Consider the following 18013-nt stretch of genomic DNA (forward strand, 5'->3'; position numbering starts at 1 on the left):
TTATCTGACCGGGCTGACAAATGTGTTCTGCTCCAGAAAGGATATTGATTTAGTGCATCACACTAAAATCTGGCTTTCGGAGCAATTTGGTATTCTTGCATTTGTTGTGTCAAGAGATCCATCCCTTTTCTCCTCTTCCTCTTCCTCTTTCTTTTAAAACTTGATTCATAAAACTGTATAGAATCGAGTCGATTCATGATTAGTCTCATAATTAAGGCTGTGTTTACACAGTCATCAACACAACACAAAGACAAAAATAGGCATCCACGTTATTTAAGACATTTACAAAGCTTTTCTCCCAAAAATCATTATTGTATTGTATTGGCCTGATAAATCCAATATTGATTAGGCCATGTATCTTACATTTCAGTACCTCCACTTACTCCACTTCTGGTTGGACCTGCCGAATAAAATAAAAGCAAAGAAGAAGTGCAAGTGATTGTGCCACATCTGCAAGGTTCTCCAACAACAGTAGAGCAGTTGTCATGATTCTCTTATCGTTACTAAAGAGACAAATATGATCAGTGATTTAGCAGACTTCACAAAGTGCTTCACAATAGAGCATAAAATTAAAAGAGCATAGACACAGAGAAATACAATTAGATGTGGTCGTTTCTCTTTATCTTTCCCTTTCTCCTCCATCTTCACACTCCTTCCCTTCTTCTCCTGCAATTCCTCTTTATCCTGGCGCTTGGTGAGCAGTAACATTTAATTAGCATCAAAAGGCAGAGGGCCATGCAATATCTATGAGCTGTGACATTTGTGGCAGGATAGAGATCCCTCAGATGACCCCGGGGCCTCGCACATCCAAGGGTCCAGGGAATATCAGACACCATTACTCACCATCTTTTAGGAATGTTCAGCCCAGCGTCTTCAGCCCAAAGATATCCCTGCTCTTGTAATAGGTCAAAACTCCAAGCACTGCTCTTACAGAGAAGAGTGTCAGAATGATTCATGATTGTTTATGTTCTTGGTCGTGCCTGTAGCTGTCTCTTTTTTCAGCCGGTGAGGTGCAATTTCTTTTTTTCCTAGTTAGTGGTCAGACTGCATTTCTCTTGATTTGTCCAAAATGCGAATTCCAAAATCAACAACACCCCGAGGAGAAAAGTCCTTGACCGAACATTATTGGCTTGTTCGGGGAGAAATGGCGAAGGACCAGTGACCACAGTATTACAGGTGCTAATCTCAGGTGGAAAAGCTACAAGCCAGATGCCCTCAAGCATGCCTCTGCTCTGGCATTGCCTCAGTGGGCACACAGTCAATACTGCACCATTGTTACCAGGACTGTCCATGTCACCCCTGCTATTTTCTGATATGGTCAAACTTGAATTGTTCAGGCACTACATGTCCAGACTTTCCAATTTTACAGATAAAAATAATCTAGAAAGTATGCAGTGATGGAAAAGTATTGGGAATAAAAGGAAACGGGAGTGTAGAAATGTGCGGCAGTAGTTTGATTATGAAATTTAAGACAGTTTAACATGTTTCTCATATGAGTGACCTGTTTTCTCTTTGGGCTTAGAATAGCTCTACAGTATTTGTTTTTTGTCACTCGCGGTGCCTGAATCCTGCACCTGGGTCTTTTGGCAGGAGTGAAGCAAATCTGTTCAGCTTTCCTAACATTATTTTGCCTTCAAATTGATGAAGCGTGTCCGACCCCAAACAGCAATCCTCTTTACTGTCGAGCAGTGTGTCTGAACTTGAGTCTGGATTTGTGTTGATGTGTGCCAGTGCGGAGACAGAGGAGTGGCAGCAGGATGGATGCCACCCCCCGGTGAGAAAATGAGTGGAATCACAGCGTTTTGCACCGCGCTGACACCCAAGACAGATGGAGCTAGCGAAAACTGCAGCGCAGCTCCAGCCAAAACCATGGCAACAGCATGTACGCGGCAACAGGAAGCCTGCCAGGCCAATCGGAGAGAAGAATGCATTGCCATCTAAGTAGGTCCCCGAGGTAGACTCAGAGAGGATGATAGCCTAACGGATGGAGGTTGGTGCTGAAAGAATCAAGAGGATACATCATAACGCTCGTGGAGGATCGAGAGGAATATAATGCCGTATGCTTCATATCCTAAGGGTGTGATTTTGATATCGGCTGCAACTAGCATTTTAGATCACTGGCAAAATGGCATGTCATCACTAATGCCTTTGTGTAGCGCTGTTAAGCAGAAGCTGACAAAAGCCTGAAGGCATGTCTATGGTCGATGTGTTTTTAGAGGGTTTACGTACACAGTGCTTTGTATTTCTGTACTGTAGCCTGCAGGGATTCAGCATTTTGCTCCTCAGAGCTGAAGATCAACAACAGCAACCGAACAGCTGATAGAGATTCATTGTCTCACTCAAGAACACTTGAGTATGTTCGACCTCAGGCCTTGTAGCAGAATGACAGCCTTGAGTTCGCTGCACTCAGTAAACCACCTTGTTGAGCAATTGGACTTGTTGTCAAAATGTGATTTTTACAATAATTCATATGTCTGAATTGACAAAAAAAACATGTATACCGGCAGGCTTGTAGTAGGTGGACACAATTTTCTCTGCTGCGGTGAAAAACCCTCACAGCGTTATCACACCATCTACGTCAGATGTGAAAGCACGTGGTCTAATGTGGGAGGCCAAGGTAAATGTCATAAAACATGTTCTCATTGCACAGGTGGGGGGAATAGTAAGCAAGGTTGCAAAGATTGAACATCAAAACTGCTCTTTTATTAATGGAATTTGTTTTTGGTGCCTGTTTTTGTATTAGTTTTAAGGTCAAATTGCCTGAGATTGAAGCTGAATGTGCCCCCCCTTTTTTCTTTTTACAGTTCTCAGATCAGTCCTTGTCTACCACATTTTTCTGACATTACTGTCGTGTCTGCAAGAGTGCAGGCAGAGCTTAATTTATGTGTGCCAAAAAAAACCAGCATCGAACTACCGTCTCTGCATTTCCAGATGAGCTCTGCAGCACCCTGACACCTTTGTTACGACTCCCACTCTCATGTGAGAGACGGATCAAACATGCATTGGCAAAAGTACAGTATATATTACCATCTCAAATGGTTTCTTACTGAGGTAATACCTTTACCATATCCCCATTTTTAATTGACAATAATCCAGTTTGACCTTGTTCCTTTATCAAATTATTTTCTTTCTTTTAAAATATATGACTACATGTCTATCATTTTAACAAGTGAACTGCTGCCTTTGCGCTCAACCCTTTTTGCAGAACTTATGAAATTGAGTTTTTGGAGTGTCTTACTCGTTTAAATTTTCTAGGAAAAGCAGTGAACTTTTGGTGGGTCTGAATGGCGGTTATCTACGCTTCGCAGACTGTGCACTTTGTTAAGCTGAATTGCCTTTTCTTCACAGACTCTATGGAGGCTTGATGATTATGTAGACGTTTTTTTAAGGAAGATAGATTACACAGAGTTTTTGTCATTCATGGCAGCGACTTTACTCCAAAGACACTGGAGTTAAATGACAGCATGGGCTGACACATCTGACTGCACGTCTGTAGCCTCCAGAGTGCACTCTGCTTCCTCCGCTGTACCCATAGACTATAAGACACGGACGTAGTCTCCATGACGTCACAGGGGTTTCTGAAGAGCCGTTGTGAAGCTCAAAGTGGGTGGCTCCAGCCATCGCCATCATAACAGTGACGACACAGCTTAACTTCCAGCTAATCCAAAAAGGATGTGGATTGTCAAACCAGCCATGCCCTTAATGAAGCATAGCCTGTAGGTTTATTTCTGCTGTGAAGTTAAAGGGAGGTCTTTTGGAATTGACTAGCTTTTTGGAGCCAGCCTCAAATGGCCCTTTGAGAAAACTGCAGTTCTTGAAACTCCCACGTTGGCTTCGTTTTTTCAGCACCGTTGGACGTCGCTTGGCTGTGCCTCTTCAGCACCCTCCTCTTAGCCGCTGACCACACAAAAACCTCCTGCAGGAGCCCCCGATGAAGGATTCATGCCATAAACATAAGTCTCTGAAAGCATGTTATGTGGCGTCCTAATCTACGATGAAGAGGACACAAACACATTCTCAAGCAAACATCTGTCTCTCTCTCTCGCTTGCACACACTCACAGTCGCTCCCCCACATGCATGGCATCACAGTGGCCATATCCTCCACTGAGTCGAGTCTTTGATGAGGCAGGCGATGCTTTGAAGCCCTGCTCTGCCATCGGGAGCTTTTAAAGAAGCCACATTTATCTCTTTTTCCCGCTCTTTCACTCCACAAACAACTTGCTCGTATCGCCAACTAAACCGCAGATACATGCTAGGCCACACAGATAACCCAAATCTGATCTTCCCCATTTTTGCCTTGCCTCCTCTCATCCCAGTCAAAGATTTAGACATGAACCACCCGTCATTCTCTATCTCTCTCTTTGTCTCTCCCACTGTGGCTGTGACGGCTTTATCTTCTGCACTTTATCCCCCCCCCCACCGCATTGTGTTCCTCCTATCTCATTACCACTCTCGTACAATCTGCTGGTTCTTTTCTTGCAGATCATGTTTATCTCTTGTGGATAATGAACAACAGGTATTTGCAATTACATTTAATGTCCAGCATTGGTGTGGACCTTTCCGTACAGATGAATTCAGAAAAAAATCTTTTCTGTACACTTGTTCGTACCTTGGTAATTATTTGCGCTGAAGAATGGCAGTGCTTCTTTGTAATCAGCCTAATAATGATTGTCTCGGGTCTTTAGTCCAGAGCAGCATCTTACATCTTAATTTTTAGCTCTACGAAATGCAATGTGGTCGGTCCACCACTTTGGTCCAGACTAAAATAACTCTCTAAATATTGTATAAATGCAAACCCTCCTGATTTTGGTGATCTTCTGACTTTTTTCTAGCTCCACCAGTTCCAGTTTTTCACTCATTCTGTAAAATATCTGCTTGATGGATTGGCACAAAATGCGCAGACTGTCACTGTTGCCAGAGGATGAATTATAAAAACTTTGATCCCCAATACTTTGGTTCATGACCCGCAAGATCCAGCCACTTACAGGCAAATTTACCATAAAATGTACTAACTTTTTTCCATCTCAAACATACCAATGAGCTTTCCTCTTCCTCAAAAAGCACTGAAGAGATCTCAACCATATGTGGATTTTCCATGGAATTTGCTGTGTACTGTCTTGTCCTCAAGCCAGTCAAACATTTAGAGTTTAGTGACCACATGGCCTGCGCTCTAGCACCTCCCTAAGGACAAACTTGTAATCCACTACTTCTTTGTGGACTTTCTGTGTTGTGGAGTATAATGAACAGTGGAGCATCTGGGTGAATCTAGCCGGGCTTCAAAGTGTTAGGTTTTGTTTATGATTGCAAGTTGCTGGCAGGATATGAACAAAAATGTGAAAACTTAAATCCATCACCCACACTGTCTTGCAATGTCTCAGCCATTTGCATGTAACAGACAGTCTCAGACAGTTTTTCTCTCATACTTTAACAAGACCTCTCAGATTTCCTGCAGTTTCTCTGGGAGTATTGTCTGCCGGTGCCCACACAGGAAGGTACCTCTTAGTTCTTCTGTCTGGCTGAGTGGGCCACGAGGTGCCTGTCGTCCGCCTACGCACCAGGCCTGGGAGACTCTGTCATGGTCCTAATGAGAACTGGACCTGACATCCTCTCCTACCAATGCTCCACTTCTTCCTGTTCTTCGTCCGCAGTAATGATGGCAGAGAGGTTATGGCAGCAGGCAAATTGTAAGTTGAATTATTAATGGATCACTAGGTCCGCCTGGTCTGTTGCTACGGAGATGGATGATCTTGTATGACATCCATCAATGCAAACAAGTATAAGAGTGTAGTTATGTGACGGGAAATCTCTTTTATTTTTCCTGTGTGGAGCGTTGAGAGTGTGTGGCTCAGGGGTAGCTGATGAGGTCCAGTGTGCCAACATTATTTTCTCTCAAGTTGTGTAGAATGACAATGGCTCACCGTGATTTGCTGTGACAGGCAGCTCAGAGATTGCTCCACGAATGTAACACGATTTTGCAATGGAGTGTCCCTGTATTTTTCTAAACAGTGGAACATGGGTCGGATTAACTCTTCCCTCTGGATCCTCCCCCCTCTCCTTCTTTCATTTCACGCAGACACGGTATTGCAATAAAATTGCACACAACAACCAGCTTTGGATGACAGCATCGCCTGATTTCCCACGGAAAAAAAAAGAAATGAAGCATACAGTGCCACTCGGTGGCTACCCTGTAATATGGAAAGAATATATCGGAGTTGAAACATCCCAATAATGGCTATTTATGTTTACGACAACCAATCACCCGTATTTTCACAAGCATCCATAATCCTGTGCGGCAGGAAATGGGTTTTTTTTCCCCCGGCATTTACACAAACACAGGGCAGATATAATGGCGTGTTTTCATACCCGGTAATTAGGCTCTGGGTAAGATAGAGAGCTGAAGCACAAGGCAGAGACTATATATGCAATATAATTGCATCATTACATGGAAAGGAATAACAGCAACTGTGTCTGCTGTATTATACAGTAGCAGCAGTCAGCAAACTGAAATGATTTGTATAAGCCCAGTTTAGTGGGTCAAAGGGAGGGGTAGGAAGAAAGTGGGTGGTCATGTGCTTGAGCGAAGAACGCTTAAGCTGATGAACATTGCTTAACAATATAGCTGTAATGTGGACTAATTTAGAGCTGCTCCTTTCCAGCGGGGGCTTGATTGAGCAGCCGCCACTTGTTTGTTTTTCAATTTGGGCTTTGGTGGGTACTCCCATTTTACTGCTGCGTTTGTTTTCCGAGAAGTCCTCATGTCTAATTTATTGGATCTGCTTTAGCACGTTCGCCTACTCGCTCTCAGCCAATGCTACGCTGCATAAATTATGGAGAGTACTTTTCGTCTCCGACATCAGGCTGATGTGGGACTGCCTGCTGCAAGTTTGCAGACAGTGTTCAAGACATCTATGTGACTCTGCCAGCTTTGCCGATTGAGACTTTGAAACATGTGTCGCCGGCACAAAATGACAGCTTAGTCGAATGAAATGGAATAGAATTCAGCAAAGAAATCAACGACATGGATGGAATAAAATGAAGGGTTTTAAAATGACCTAGCCTTATTCTTGGTTATAGTAATTGTTCAAAGAGAACCTACTGTACAGTAATGAGTGACTGTTAACTTTTAATATTTGACATGAATTTTAAACACCACTGATGCGCCTCAATACAGCCGCCATCTGTAGCTGAATATTCCGGATGATTAAAGCTTGCTCAAAGGCAACGATGTTGTTCACGGACTTGTTGAACCGTGGTGGAGTGAAGGTGCTGCGACCTGTGGACCTCTGCTTCACCAGTCAGCTCGCACCAGTAGCTTGTGAAATGAAGAACGAAATCAATGTGCAAAAAAAGGTCTCCTCTTGTCAGTCTTGTCAGATCCGGCTGAAAGGGTAGACAGATTGGACAGGATGATTGAAGCCGAGAATTACTGTAATATTCCTTCCAATCTGCGGCGACTACACCGGTGTTTGAGATACCTGAAGTGTATCTGTTTCTTTTTGAATATTCCCTTCGTTCCCCCGACAGGCCCATGAAGATACAGAGAAAAGTAAAGCATCCCAACAATGGTCAATGCCGCTGGGAGAGAAACTAAACAAACCAGGTGCAGCTGCTGCTTATAAAGAATCGACTTTTTGTTACAGTCGTACTGACAAAATGAGCATCTTATTCAGGCCTCAGCAGAACATCCCAAAAAAGAAGTCAGCCAGCAGCAGCCGTTAAACCATGTTTTAGCCTGAATGTGTGTGTTCGTGGGTGTGGGCACAGTTTAAACTCCAACCATTGAAATAATATTCTTCAGAAATAACAATGCACCAAACATACACCCACAGACACACACACACAAAGTTTTATAAGCATTTTCAGTTTGCAAATGGTGCTTCTCTTAGTATGAGTTGGAGCACTGTATCTGCATCTCGTACTTAAAGGGATAGTTTGGTTGTTATGAAGTGGTGTTGCATGAGGTACTTATCCATAGTCAGTGTATTAATTACAGTAAATGGCGGTCAGCAGTGTGAAAAACAGGAAGCAGTACCGACACAGGAGCAAAGCGATGTACTGCCGTGGACGGAGAGCAGCAAAATGTTTTCAAGCCAACTGCAAGTTTAAGTGAACGCCATATTTTTCAAATTCCCCCTGCTTTATTTATTCATTTTATATAGTTTAGAGTGTTTTTGTATTTGTCAGAGGTTTTTTTCTGCTTCCTGAAGGCTGCGTCGGCAATTACAAATGAAAGTTTTGACAGCATTTTGGCTCATCTCACTACACAGCATGGAGACCCATTTGCACCGGAGCCAGAGGTCTTTGCAGTGTTATATGAACATTAATAGGCCTATATAATATAATAATGTACAACATATGAAATATAGATGTAATATAGTATAATATTTTTCATATAAAACAGATACGCTGAGCCTTCACATCATACCCGGGGGATGCAGTCAGTAAGTCAGTTTGTCTTATGTGAAAGTAAACTGAATATGTTTAGGATTGTTGGTTGGACAGCACAAGACATTTTAAGACGTCACCTTTAGGAAGTTGTCTTTAATATTTTTGCCTTTCCCCACAGAGTGATGGCACAAATATCAACAACCTAAATAAAACCCCAGATAATCCGTCTTTTCAGTCTTGTTCTGTGTCTCATCCACAGGTGATCGCTGCCGTCACCAGCTTTCTTTGGGTCTATGAATGACACAACAGTGGGGCACAAGTTGTTCTCCCTTTGTGGACTGAGCTGTCAGACTCTGCTGCCTTTTAGCCGCTTTATAGATTGATCAAGTTGTCCTGACAGGACAGCTTGAAAAAGACGATGAGAAAATTACTGTGGACTTGCATGTTGTTTTGAGATAGTGATGGAGACAGAAGAGGCTAGTTCGCAGATCCATGTTCATAAACTGCCAAATAGGAATTATTTATCTGTGGTCTAAAGAAAAACGCCTGTTTTCTAAGCCAGGCGACATCAGAAGATTCTCAAAATGTCACCCGCTGAGTTTAGTCGTTATTTTTGGAGCACAGAAACCTGAAATGACTTCAAATAAACTCTTTTCACAGAGGCAACTGGTTGCTGCACCGGACTTGTAAAAAGACAGCATAATGCATGCACTCTTCATGTGCTTTGGTCTCATAAATAGAGGACATAATCAAGGCAACCACATGCAGTCCTCAGAAGCTGAGATGGAATTTGTCTTAAAACTGGAGATGCGTGTTCCGTGGCTCTGCTCCTTACCATCCATTTCTCAGCTTCAGCAGATCAGGTTTTCAGCTTCCTTTGTCTCTTACATACGTTTGAGTAACGTGAATAAAGAGGAGGTGATAGGTGCAAAAGATAAGGCTTTGTTCTTGTATTTAAAGCCCACATTTTTACCCAGAATCAGTGACACTGTGAATGACGGATCTGTGCAGCGGATGAAGCTCTCCGCTGGCTGCTTAAAAACATCAGCAGCTAGTCACACAGTTGGAAATGTTATTGCCAAATTATATATTCTCTGTGTCCGTCACCTGTCTAATCAGACTCCAGGATGTGTCCTAAATGTGAGGAATAAAGGAAAAGCTGGTGAGACATCATAGAATGTTTGTCAAGCCAAGAATCACGAGGAGTAGTCAAATAAAACCTTTGAGAGCAAGACACTTAATAAAGAATATTCTCCATCACCTGCCTTATCTTTAAAGATGAATCACAGCACATTGTCAAGAAATTCCACGAAAAGATAGAAAAACAAATATGGATCAATCAGTATTAATTAAGTATTGCCTGTGCAGCAAAAGCCTAATATATCCTAATCTTATTCTGTGCCATAGACCTGCATTGTTGTCCAAAAACATATATAAAAAAGTGAGCCACATCTTTGCACTGGGTGAGATGTGCCTTCATTATTATGAACACAGCTGCTGCACTTTATTTTGTGTCGACCCCAACACCATGCAACCTCCGTAAATAATCACTAGAACACTAGTTTAATAAATGTAGTATTTATGCCTGTCTGAGGAACGTTGAGAGGTGTGTCTGTATACTGGCTTTAATACTTGCGATGAAACATCCTGATGGTAACAACGCCGCCGACACTTTCTGTTTCAACTCTTCTGTTACATATTTCTCAACGTAAGGTGGTGTTAGTTTTAGATATTTGGGGGAAAGTGCATTGGTATCTTTTTTTTGTGACTATCTAGAGCCGCCTGTCAAAAAGTAGAGGGATTCAAGCAGGGTGGCAGCACACAGTCACTTGGCAGAATAATACAGAGCAGCCTCAGCCTAATGTGTGTGTTTGTGTACACTCCCCCCCTCGAGTCCCCTGGCTCCCTATTTTATCAAAAGCAGCACTAATGACCCTCCGCCTGGTCCCATCTCTCCTCATCGGTCCTTTCTACCACCGCCGCTGCTGCTGGAGCACACGCACACACACACACACACACACACACACACACAGATTCAAAGCAGACACACTTTGTTCAAAACAAGCATACACACACAGACTTGCTTTTACCTATGTGCTGGGTTTGCATCATTTCAAATTTCACTGTGTAATCGTGCACTTTTAAATGAAACGGACACTAAGCACACACACACACACACACACGCACATACATTCTTTCTCGGATACATAACACCCAGACACTCACGTCAAGAAGCAGGGGCAGCAGATTATATTGCACTCATTTATTCATATTTGCCTGTTTATGAATTACTTGATTAATTATAGCAAAAGCCCTTTGGCTGGGATCTGCTCTGTGATTTACTGTACGCAGCATACAAGTTAAATTAAGGGCCGTGTTCATAAATCTGTCTTCCCTGACACACTGCTGCTCCCTTGTGCCACACTGAGAGCCTCCTCTGACACGTGAGCTTTATTACTGAAGTGCTATTGTAATTACACTTTGTGTGTTTGCACCACCTACCCATTCATCCAACAATACAAAGCTATCAAGACAATTTGAGTTTAGTTTATATCTTTTCTTTTTTGTTTTGTTTCACTTTGCTGCCTGATAAGATGGCAGAATGGTGGAACTCAGCAAAGAAAAACATTGATCCGATGTGACAGCCGACAGGTCGCTCTCTTCCCTTTCAGTTGGAATTCCCTGTCGGATCGGGGAAAGGAGGCTGGACACAAATGGTCTTTCCATCAGCTCTTAACCGCTGAAGACGCGCGTTGGGCATGCAGTCATCTCTCCCATGGCTAACATCATCAGAGGCCAGTGGAGAAACACTCTGAGAAACATTTCTAGGTCTGCCACTTCTGTTTAAAAGTAAAACCTCTCAATCCTCGCCTCAGGGAACAAACAAACCTGAGAAAATGGCCCCTATGCGCTCTTCCATATGGGGGGATGCACCCAAATCCATATCGGTTATTCAGAAAGGTACATATAATGTGGTGGAAACAAATGTTTCTTTATTATTCGTGGTGAAAAAAGCCATGACTGACATGTCTGTGTCAGAAGAGGTGGGTACCCAAGTAAAAGAAGTATTCTACAAATACTTCACACCTCGGCTTGGATTTATCAAACACCATGATGTACAACGTATTATTATAAATACACTCACCAGCAGGCTGGTTGTTAAGAGTTGATTGCGGAAAAGTGTCGGCGGTGTTGTTACCATAAGGATGTCTCAAGTATTAAAGCCAGTATACAGACACACCTCTCAACGTTCCTCAGACAGACATAATTATTACATTTATTGAGAACTAGTGCTCCAGTGATTATACACTGAAGCTGGAATGTGTTGGTGGGGTCGACACAAAATAAACTGCAGTAGCTGTGTTCGTGATGTGGCTCACTGATGTGTTTTTATATGCTTTTAGACAACAATGCAGGTCTATGCCACAGAATAAGATTAAGATATATCAGGATTTGGCTGCACGGGCAATACGTAATTAATACTGATTGATCCATTGTTGTTTTTTGTTTGGAGAGGAACTATATAGTTCCCACTCAAATAAATACAATGCGCTATAGAGTAAATGGAGTGATTTCAATAACAGCACAGCACACCTGATGAAGCACACTATACACACTCAAGGTGTCTTTTCCAAACTTGGAGTGTTGCTTATTTATTTCCTGCTTTAAGGGAACAGTTTGAATGTAATGGAAGATATTGTTCAACGCGCTGCTTTATTTGTCGGGTAAGCATTCGGCCTGCGCAACAGAAAACATCTTCTGACAGCATCTGTGAGAATATCTTATTCACCAGCCGGCATGAAACCCTGGACCTTTTAAAAAAAAAAATGCAATTTGGAAACTGCGGTTGTCAATTCAACATCCAGTCTCCTTTGTTCATTCATTCAATCATCTGATTTATGTACTTTCCAACTATTTTGCAACCCTAGGTCTTGACAGGGAGAGTATGTGATGCAGCGTTTTTGTAAAGCTGTAAAAACCTGACGGTGCTCTCATATCTCCAATAACATGCGTGAGAGTTTCATGCAAAGGCTCATGGGTAGGTTTATAGAGCACGCTGCCGGCTACTGGCTGTGAAATATGCATGATAAGCGCAAGAGTGTGATACTTCCGAATAGTCTACGTACAAGATGTTTGAAATGTTTTTGAAATGTCTGCAAATACTAGTTGTGTGTTAAGGTGTGAAATGTTGAGAAAAAGAGGATTTTTGGAAATTATTTTCCCAAACTGCAGAAAAGGACACTATGAATATACGGTAAATGTACAGTAATACTTTGCTTTTGGAAAAAAAAAAGTCATTCTTTTTCAGGCTACAGACTACATGCACAATGATAAAAATCATAATAATAATAAAATTGTATTTGTATAGCGCTTTAAAAGGCGCTTTAAATGGTAAAAACATGTAAAGTGCAATAGTGAATGCCAGTGGTTTCTACCCATCTGATTGCAATTTGTTTTCTCTTCATCTTCCTTAATATTTCTGCTGAGTCACTGCTCCACACTGCTGCCGTGCTCACAAACTCTCTTTCTGGCTGCCCTTTGTCCTGACTCTGTTTTCCCTCCGTATAACATGTCTGTCTCTTCTCAATCACTTTCTCCTCTCTCTCTCTCTCTCTCTCTCTCTCTCTCTCTCTCTCTCTCTCTCTCTCTCTGTCTCTCTATCTCTATCCCTCTCTCTCCCTCTGTCTCTGTCTCTCTCTATCCCTGTCTCTCTATCTCTATTCTTCTCTCTCTCTATCCCTCTCTCTGTCTCTCTCTATCTATATCTCTCTCTCTCTCTCTCTCTGTCTCTCTATCTCTATCCCTCTCTCTCCCTCTCTCTGTCTCTCTCTATCCCTGTCTCTCTATCTCTATTCTTCTCTCTCTCTATCCCTCTCTCTGTCTCTCTCTATCTATATCTCTCTATCCTCTCTCTCTCTCTCTCTCTCTCTCTCTCTCTCTCTCTCTCTCTCTCTCTCTCTCTGTCTCTCTCTCTCTCTCTCTCAAGGCTTTCTAGTCTCTTGCATGAATCTCCCCTCTTCCTCTCGCTTCTGCTCTGCTACCTTTGTCTCCTCAGACGTCTCTTTCTTTTGTCAGGGTTTCAATATCTTTCTCAACTGTCTTCATTTTCTTTTTCTTTATTTTCTTTCAAACATTGGTCCCACTGCTTAATGGAGAGTTGGTGACTGATAATGCAGCTCGTAAGATGATACATTGACTTTGCCTCAGCCGTGGCCTCAGGGAGTCTGGCCCAGTGGAGATAGAGATGTGGAGGAAGAGTGGTTTTAAAAGGACTGTTGTAGATTACATCGATGAGATTGCTTTTAATCCTGCTGGAGTTCTGTTGTTGTAGGCCTTATGTTTCGCATAATTAGCTTTGGACAGGAAATGTGTGCAGTGCAGGCCTGTGATTCCTAGCCTAGATTTTTGTTTTAAACTTGGCTGAGAGGACGACAGTTTTTCTCTTTGTAATATCTATATGTGTATGTCTGCACATGTCGAATGTGTGTTGTTTGTATATTTACCAGGTTGCCTCTTTTTGTATTTTCTTTCCAGCTGTACAAAAGTAAAGTAATGGAACTGGGAGAGAAGCTGCTGCCTGCCTTCAACACGCCAACAGGAATCCCCCGAGGAGTCATTAACCTGGGGAGGTGAGTCTCAGCAGCAGCCTTCACCTCCAAAAGTCCTCCGTCCCGGATAACGGACGATATCAAGTTATCACGCTGGCTGGCATTAATCAGTGCACATGCAGTTCATTCATCTTGATTCAAAAAAACGTGAGCCGAGTTTGAATTGAGATGTGAAGTACTGCGAAATAAGCTACTATTGTATTCAACCTTCCTCTGAATCCTCAGTTAAGTTGAAGTTGAAGTTAAGCTGAATTTTAACTTTCAGCTGTTGCAATGCCTCGATGGTCATGATACATAATATAAACGTTCATGTTCTAAAAGAAGAAAGCAGATTTGTCTACTACTCATCTGTAGTTTCATAACAAAATTCAGCTCCACGTGAATTTTCAGAAATTACTCCAAATTTTCTGTGCAGAATTAAGAGATGACATTAAGAAAAGAAAATTATGAAAAGAATACTTCTAACAGACAGGCCCACAGTCTCTGTTTATTGACAATGGAACAGCTGCAGGCTGAGCTTTACAATGACCATAATATTTGGATAAGAATTAATCTGTGTTCATAAATATATTGGAGGATCACATGAATAATATTTGCTTGTATTTAAATGAGTCGTTTTAATTTTTAATCTGTTCCAACCCATTACCTTTCTAATCAAAAATATTTACCGACACAATCTTGTTAATGCCGCGGTCACGCAACACAACATCGAGCTATTTTCATTTTAAAACAATTTGACCATGAATCTCTCCGTGTTTGGAAGTGGGTTTGATTCTCCTAAGCAAGAGTGGCGATGTGCAATGCGCCTCTTGTTTTCTGATTTAACCATTTTAGAGTGAGACAGGAAAATGTGACAAAGTGATGCTGATAACAGCCCTGTCAGTGACTGTGATGTCAAATTAGCATCGCTAGCTGACATACCCACAGCCTGACTTTACCTCTGTTTCATGCACGAACGGCAGCCCAAAAAAGTTCACTTAATGATTCGTTTGATGAAGTGTCCTGTGAGTGGATCTAAAATATTACACTCATAAAGCCACGTTTGATTTTTTTTTAAAGTTATTTAAACTGTAAAACACCTTTTAAGTTTTTAAGATTTCTATAAATCCTCCACTTTTTAGTTTGCCTAATCTTATTTTATAAAATACTTCCCGGCGCCTCTGTCATCCACCTGCTACCACTTGCCAGCCAAGCTGGACAGCTGCTGGCAGATTTAATTACCTTTTTCTACAGTTAATTCCTGCTACATCACCAACATGGGCCTGTGGTACAGATGGGCAGGAGGCACCAGGCTGCCCATACTGCAGTCATGTGGGGTGCATGGAGCCACGTGTTGTGCAGACGCACAAACAAGCATATGCACTCTATACACAAACGCACGCACACGCACACACACACACACACACACACACACACACACACGCGCCACTTGAGAAGAGCATATGCAGTGTGTAACAGAACACAAGCAGGCAGTCTGCACACAGGGGAGTTCAGTTCCGCTGCACAGCCTGTGCTTTTGACTCCATATGGGAAGTATTTTCTTATATAAGTGAAGGACTCTTGTGCATTACTTGGTGCATGTTTGTGTTATTGTGATTCGTCAAACATCTGCAGGTGTCATTTAGGTCTGCGCCTTGTCTGGAACAATACATCCGATGGCAACAAGATGAAACCAGATCTCTTTTTTTATGTACTAGTTTATACTTCTCAATTCTGTAAACTGAATTTCTTAAATTTATAACAATTTCTAATTTCTCAATGAGGGAGAAAGAGTAGATGTGCTTCCAGTCGCTTGTCATAGTTTTATTTTTTGGGAAAATCATATTGAACAAAATATTAATCATAGCATAGAATTTTTTTAATTTTTTTTTACAATTTTAAAGCGTGCCTGCAGTGGAACTTTAAGGTTTTGGACTGTTTGTTAGACAAATGCCATTTTGAAATGAAATTATTTATCAAGAAAATAATCAGCTGCTTAATCATTGATGATACTAGTTTTAGCTATACTTGTTGCTTATGGTAACTGTGTTCTTTTCGTAGTACTACTTTTCACACCCGGCTTCTTCATTAGACTTCACTCAACCTGCAGTCTATGAGAGAACCTTTTCAATGTACGGGAATAAATTAACAATTTATACTGTGGCAACATGTGTGTATATACTATAATACACAGCCCCCTAAAAATAAAGAAAACAATTTCAAGGAAAATTGAATGTTAGCATTTTCTACTGCTATTGCTAAAAAGCCCTTTAAGATGCTGAAGATGGTCCTGAGAGCTCTTAAAACCTTGAAATTGAAAGATCACAGTTGTATTGCTCTGCGTTTGTGTTCCTAGTCAACATCGAACCCTTCAATTATTTTAGCTCTTCTGTTACGATGCACAAAAATGCCAATTTCCCCAACACATTATGCGTGACATGCGTTATCGATTTTTTCCATTTTTTTTATTATTTTCTACACCTCGTTATATTTCTGACAGCTTTGGAAGAGAGTGAGCGTGTGTTTGTTAAAGGGGGTGAAAAGATTAATGAGTGCTCCCATCTCCTCCACCTTTCCAAACACACATAAGCACACCACCCGCTACCCTGCACCTCCGCTTTGATTCTCAGATTGATTCTTCCTAAAGGACGAATCAGATGTGACTCGAGCCAGAGCTACTAATGATGTAGCCCCCAAACTTTTAATGGATGCATTCATCAGAGTGGCAAACTCTTTGACTCACACACCACCCACCACCCACCTCCCACCTTTTTTATCTCCCTCCATCGTGTTCCCTTCTTACAAATTCAGTTCAATTCATTACCGGATGTCTCCTGCATCTATTAGAGGATATGTAAAGCCATTCTACTGGTACATTCTGCCTCAAGTAATCACAGTCGTGCATTAGTGCATCGTCTCAGAGACCACACATTAACTGAGGATTAGATTTGTAGTAATATTACCCACACTGACTTGAGGAAATAAAACGGAATGGTATAATATGTTTCTGACCTTGATGTTCATAGTTTCTGGGTAACTTTTTTTAAGCCGTCTTTACACAGTGAAATCACAGAATTTGGCAAGTTTCAAGTTAAGGTTAATGCAGGCGAGTCTGAAAAGTGAAGCCAATACCGAAGTGTCTTAAACTTGCATTCTTTTTAATGGCCATCAGGGGGCGACTCCTCTGGTTGCAAAAGAAGCTTGATTGTATAGAAGTCATGACTCTACTTTTCACTTGATTTATGACCTCAGTAAACATCATAAGATGAGTTTGTGTTCTCAATCTCTAGTTTCAAGTCTTCAATACAACATGATGTTCATTGAGTAAATAATGGTCCCATTTAAAGTAAAATAGAAGCTGGAACCATCAAAATTGTTGAGGATTAACGTTCTGTCAAATGCTAATAGATTAATCGACTAATTTTTTCAGCACACAATTAAGAAAGAATGAGTATAGGAGGATGATACATGGTCCAACTCTGAAAAGCACAAATGACAACAGCTGAATGTTCAAATGGATCGATAAACTTTGGACGGAATGCATTATACACATCTCAGGAGACATGCAGTAGATTAGATTATTGATTTCCATCTGAAAAGGGAATACAAAAATAAGACCTGTCTGTTATGATGCATTAAGCACAGACAGAAGAAGAGGCGCTCTGAATGAGTGACTTTCTGTAACTTTGTTCAATACTGAGAGAAAATCACTTCTAAAAGTACAAGTAATACTGCTGCTGATACAGGAGGATCACAGGAAGCACTAGTTAATTCAGAAGAGTGTGCTGTATTTAGATGAATCAGTTGGATCTACAGTACGGACTGCATTCATGAACTATTGGTGCTTTTATTTCATTTTAGGTAAAGTCAGAACATACCAGTTGTCATACAGCATTACACACAGCATGAGAGAAGCTTTTTTGTAGTTTTTGGTGTGTTTTTAATTTGTTTTGCATATTCCTTTAATTTCAATTCAGATTTAAACTAGTACACTTTTCTTACCCTCCTGTATATTTTCAACTCTACATACTGTAAA

The 18013-nt window shown here is 41.4% G+C and overlaps 1 protein-coding gene across 2 annotated transcripts in view; it reads left to right on the plus strand.

Annotated features, from left to right (window-relative positions):
- LOC137891387 (mannosyl-oligosaccharide 1,2-alpha-mannosidase IA) overlaps positions 1-18013 on the plus strand; it is a 171001-nt gene that overhangs the window by 138194 nt on the left and 14794 nt on the right. Inside the window, exon 5 of one of the 2 annotated variants that reach the window (XM_068735962.1) lies at positions 13925-14018. In XM_068735962.1, the coding sequence (XP_068592063.1) occupies positions 13925-14018 (94 nt within the window). Of the gene's footprint in view, positions 1-13924; positions 14020-18013 lie in introns of both variants that reach the window. The other variant, XM_068735963.1, reaches the window with a different exon arrangement.

Source organism: Cebidichthys violaceus, unplaced genomic scaffold (assembly GCF_023349555.1).
Source record: "Cebidichthys violaceus isolate CVI_PGR_0920_01 unplaced genomic scaffold, fCebVio1.0.p SCAF_7, whole genome shotgun sequence".
Lineage (NCBI taxonomy): Eukaryota > Metazoa > Chordata > Actinopteri > Perciformes > Stichaeidae > Cebidichthys > Cebidichthys violaceus.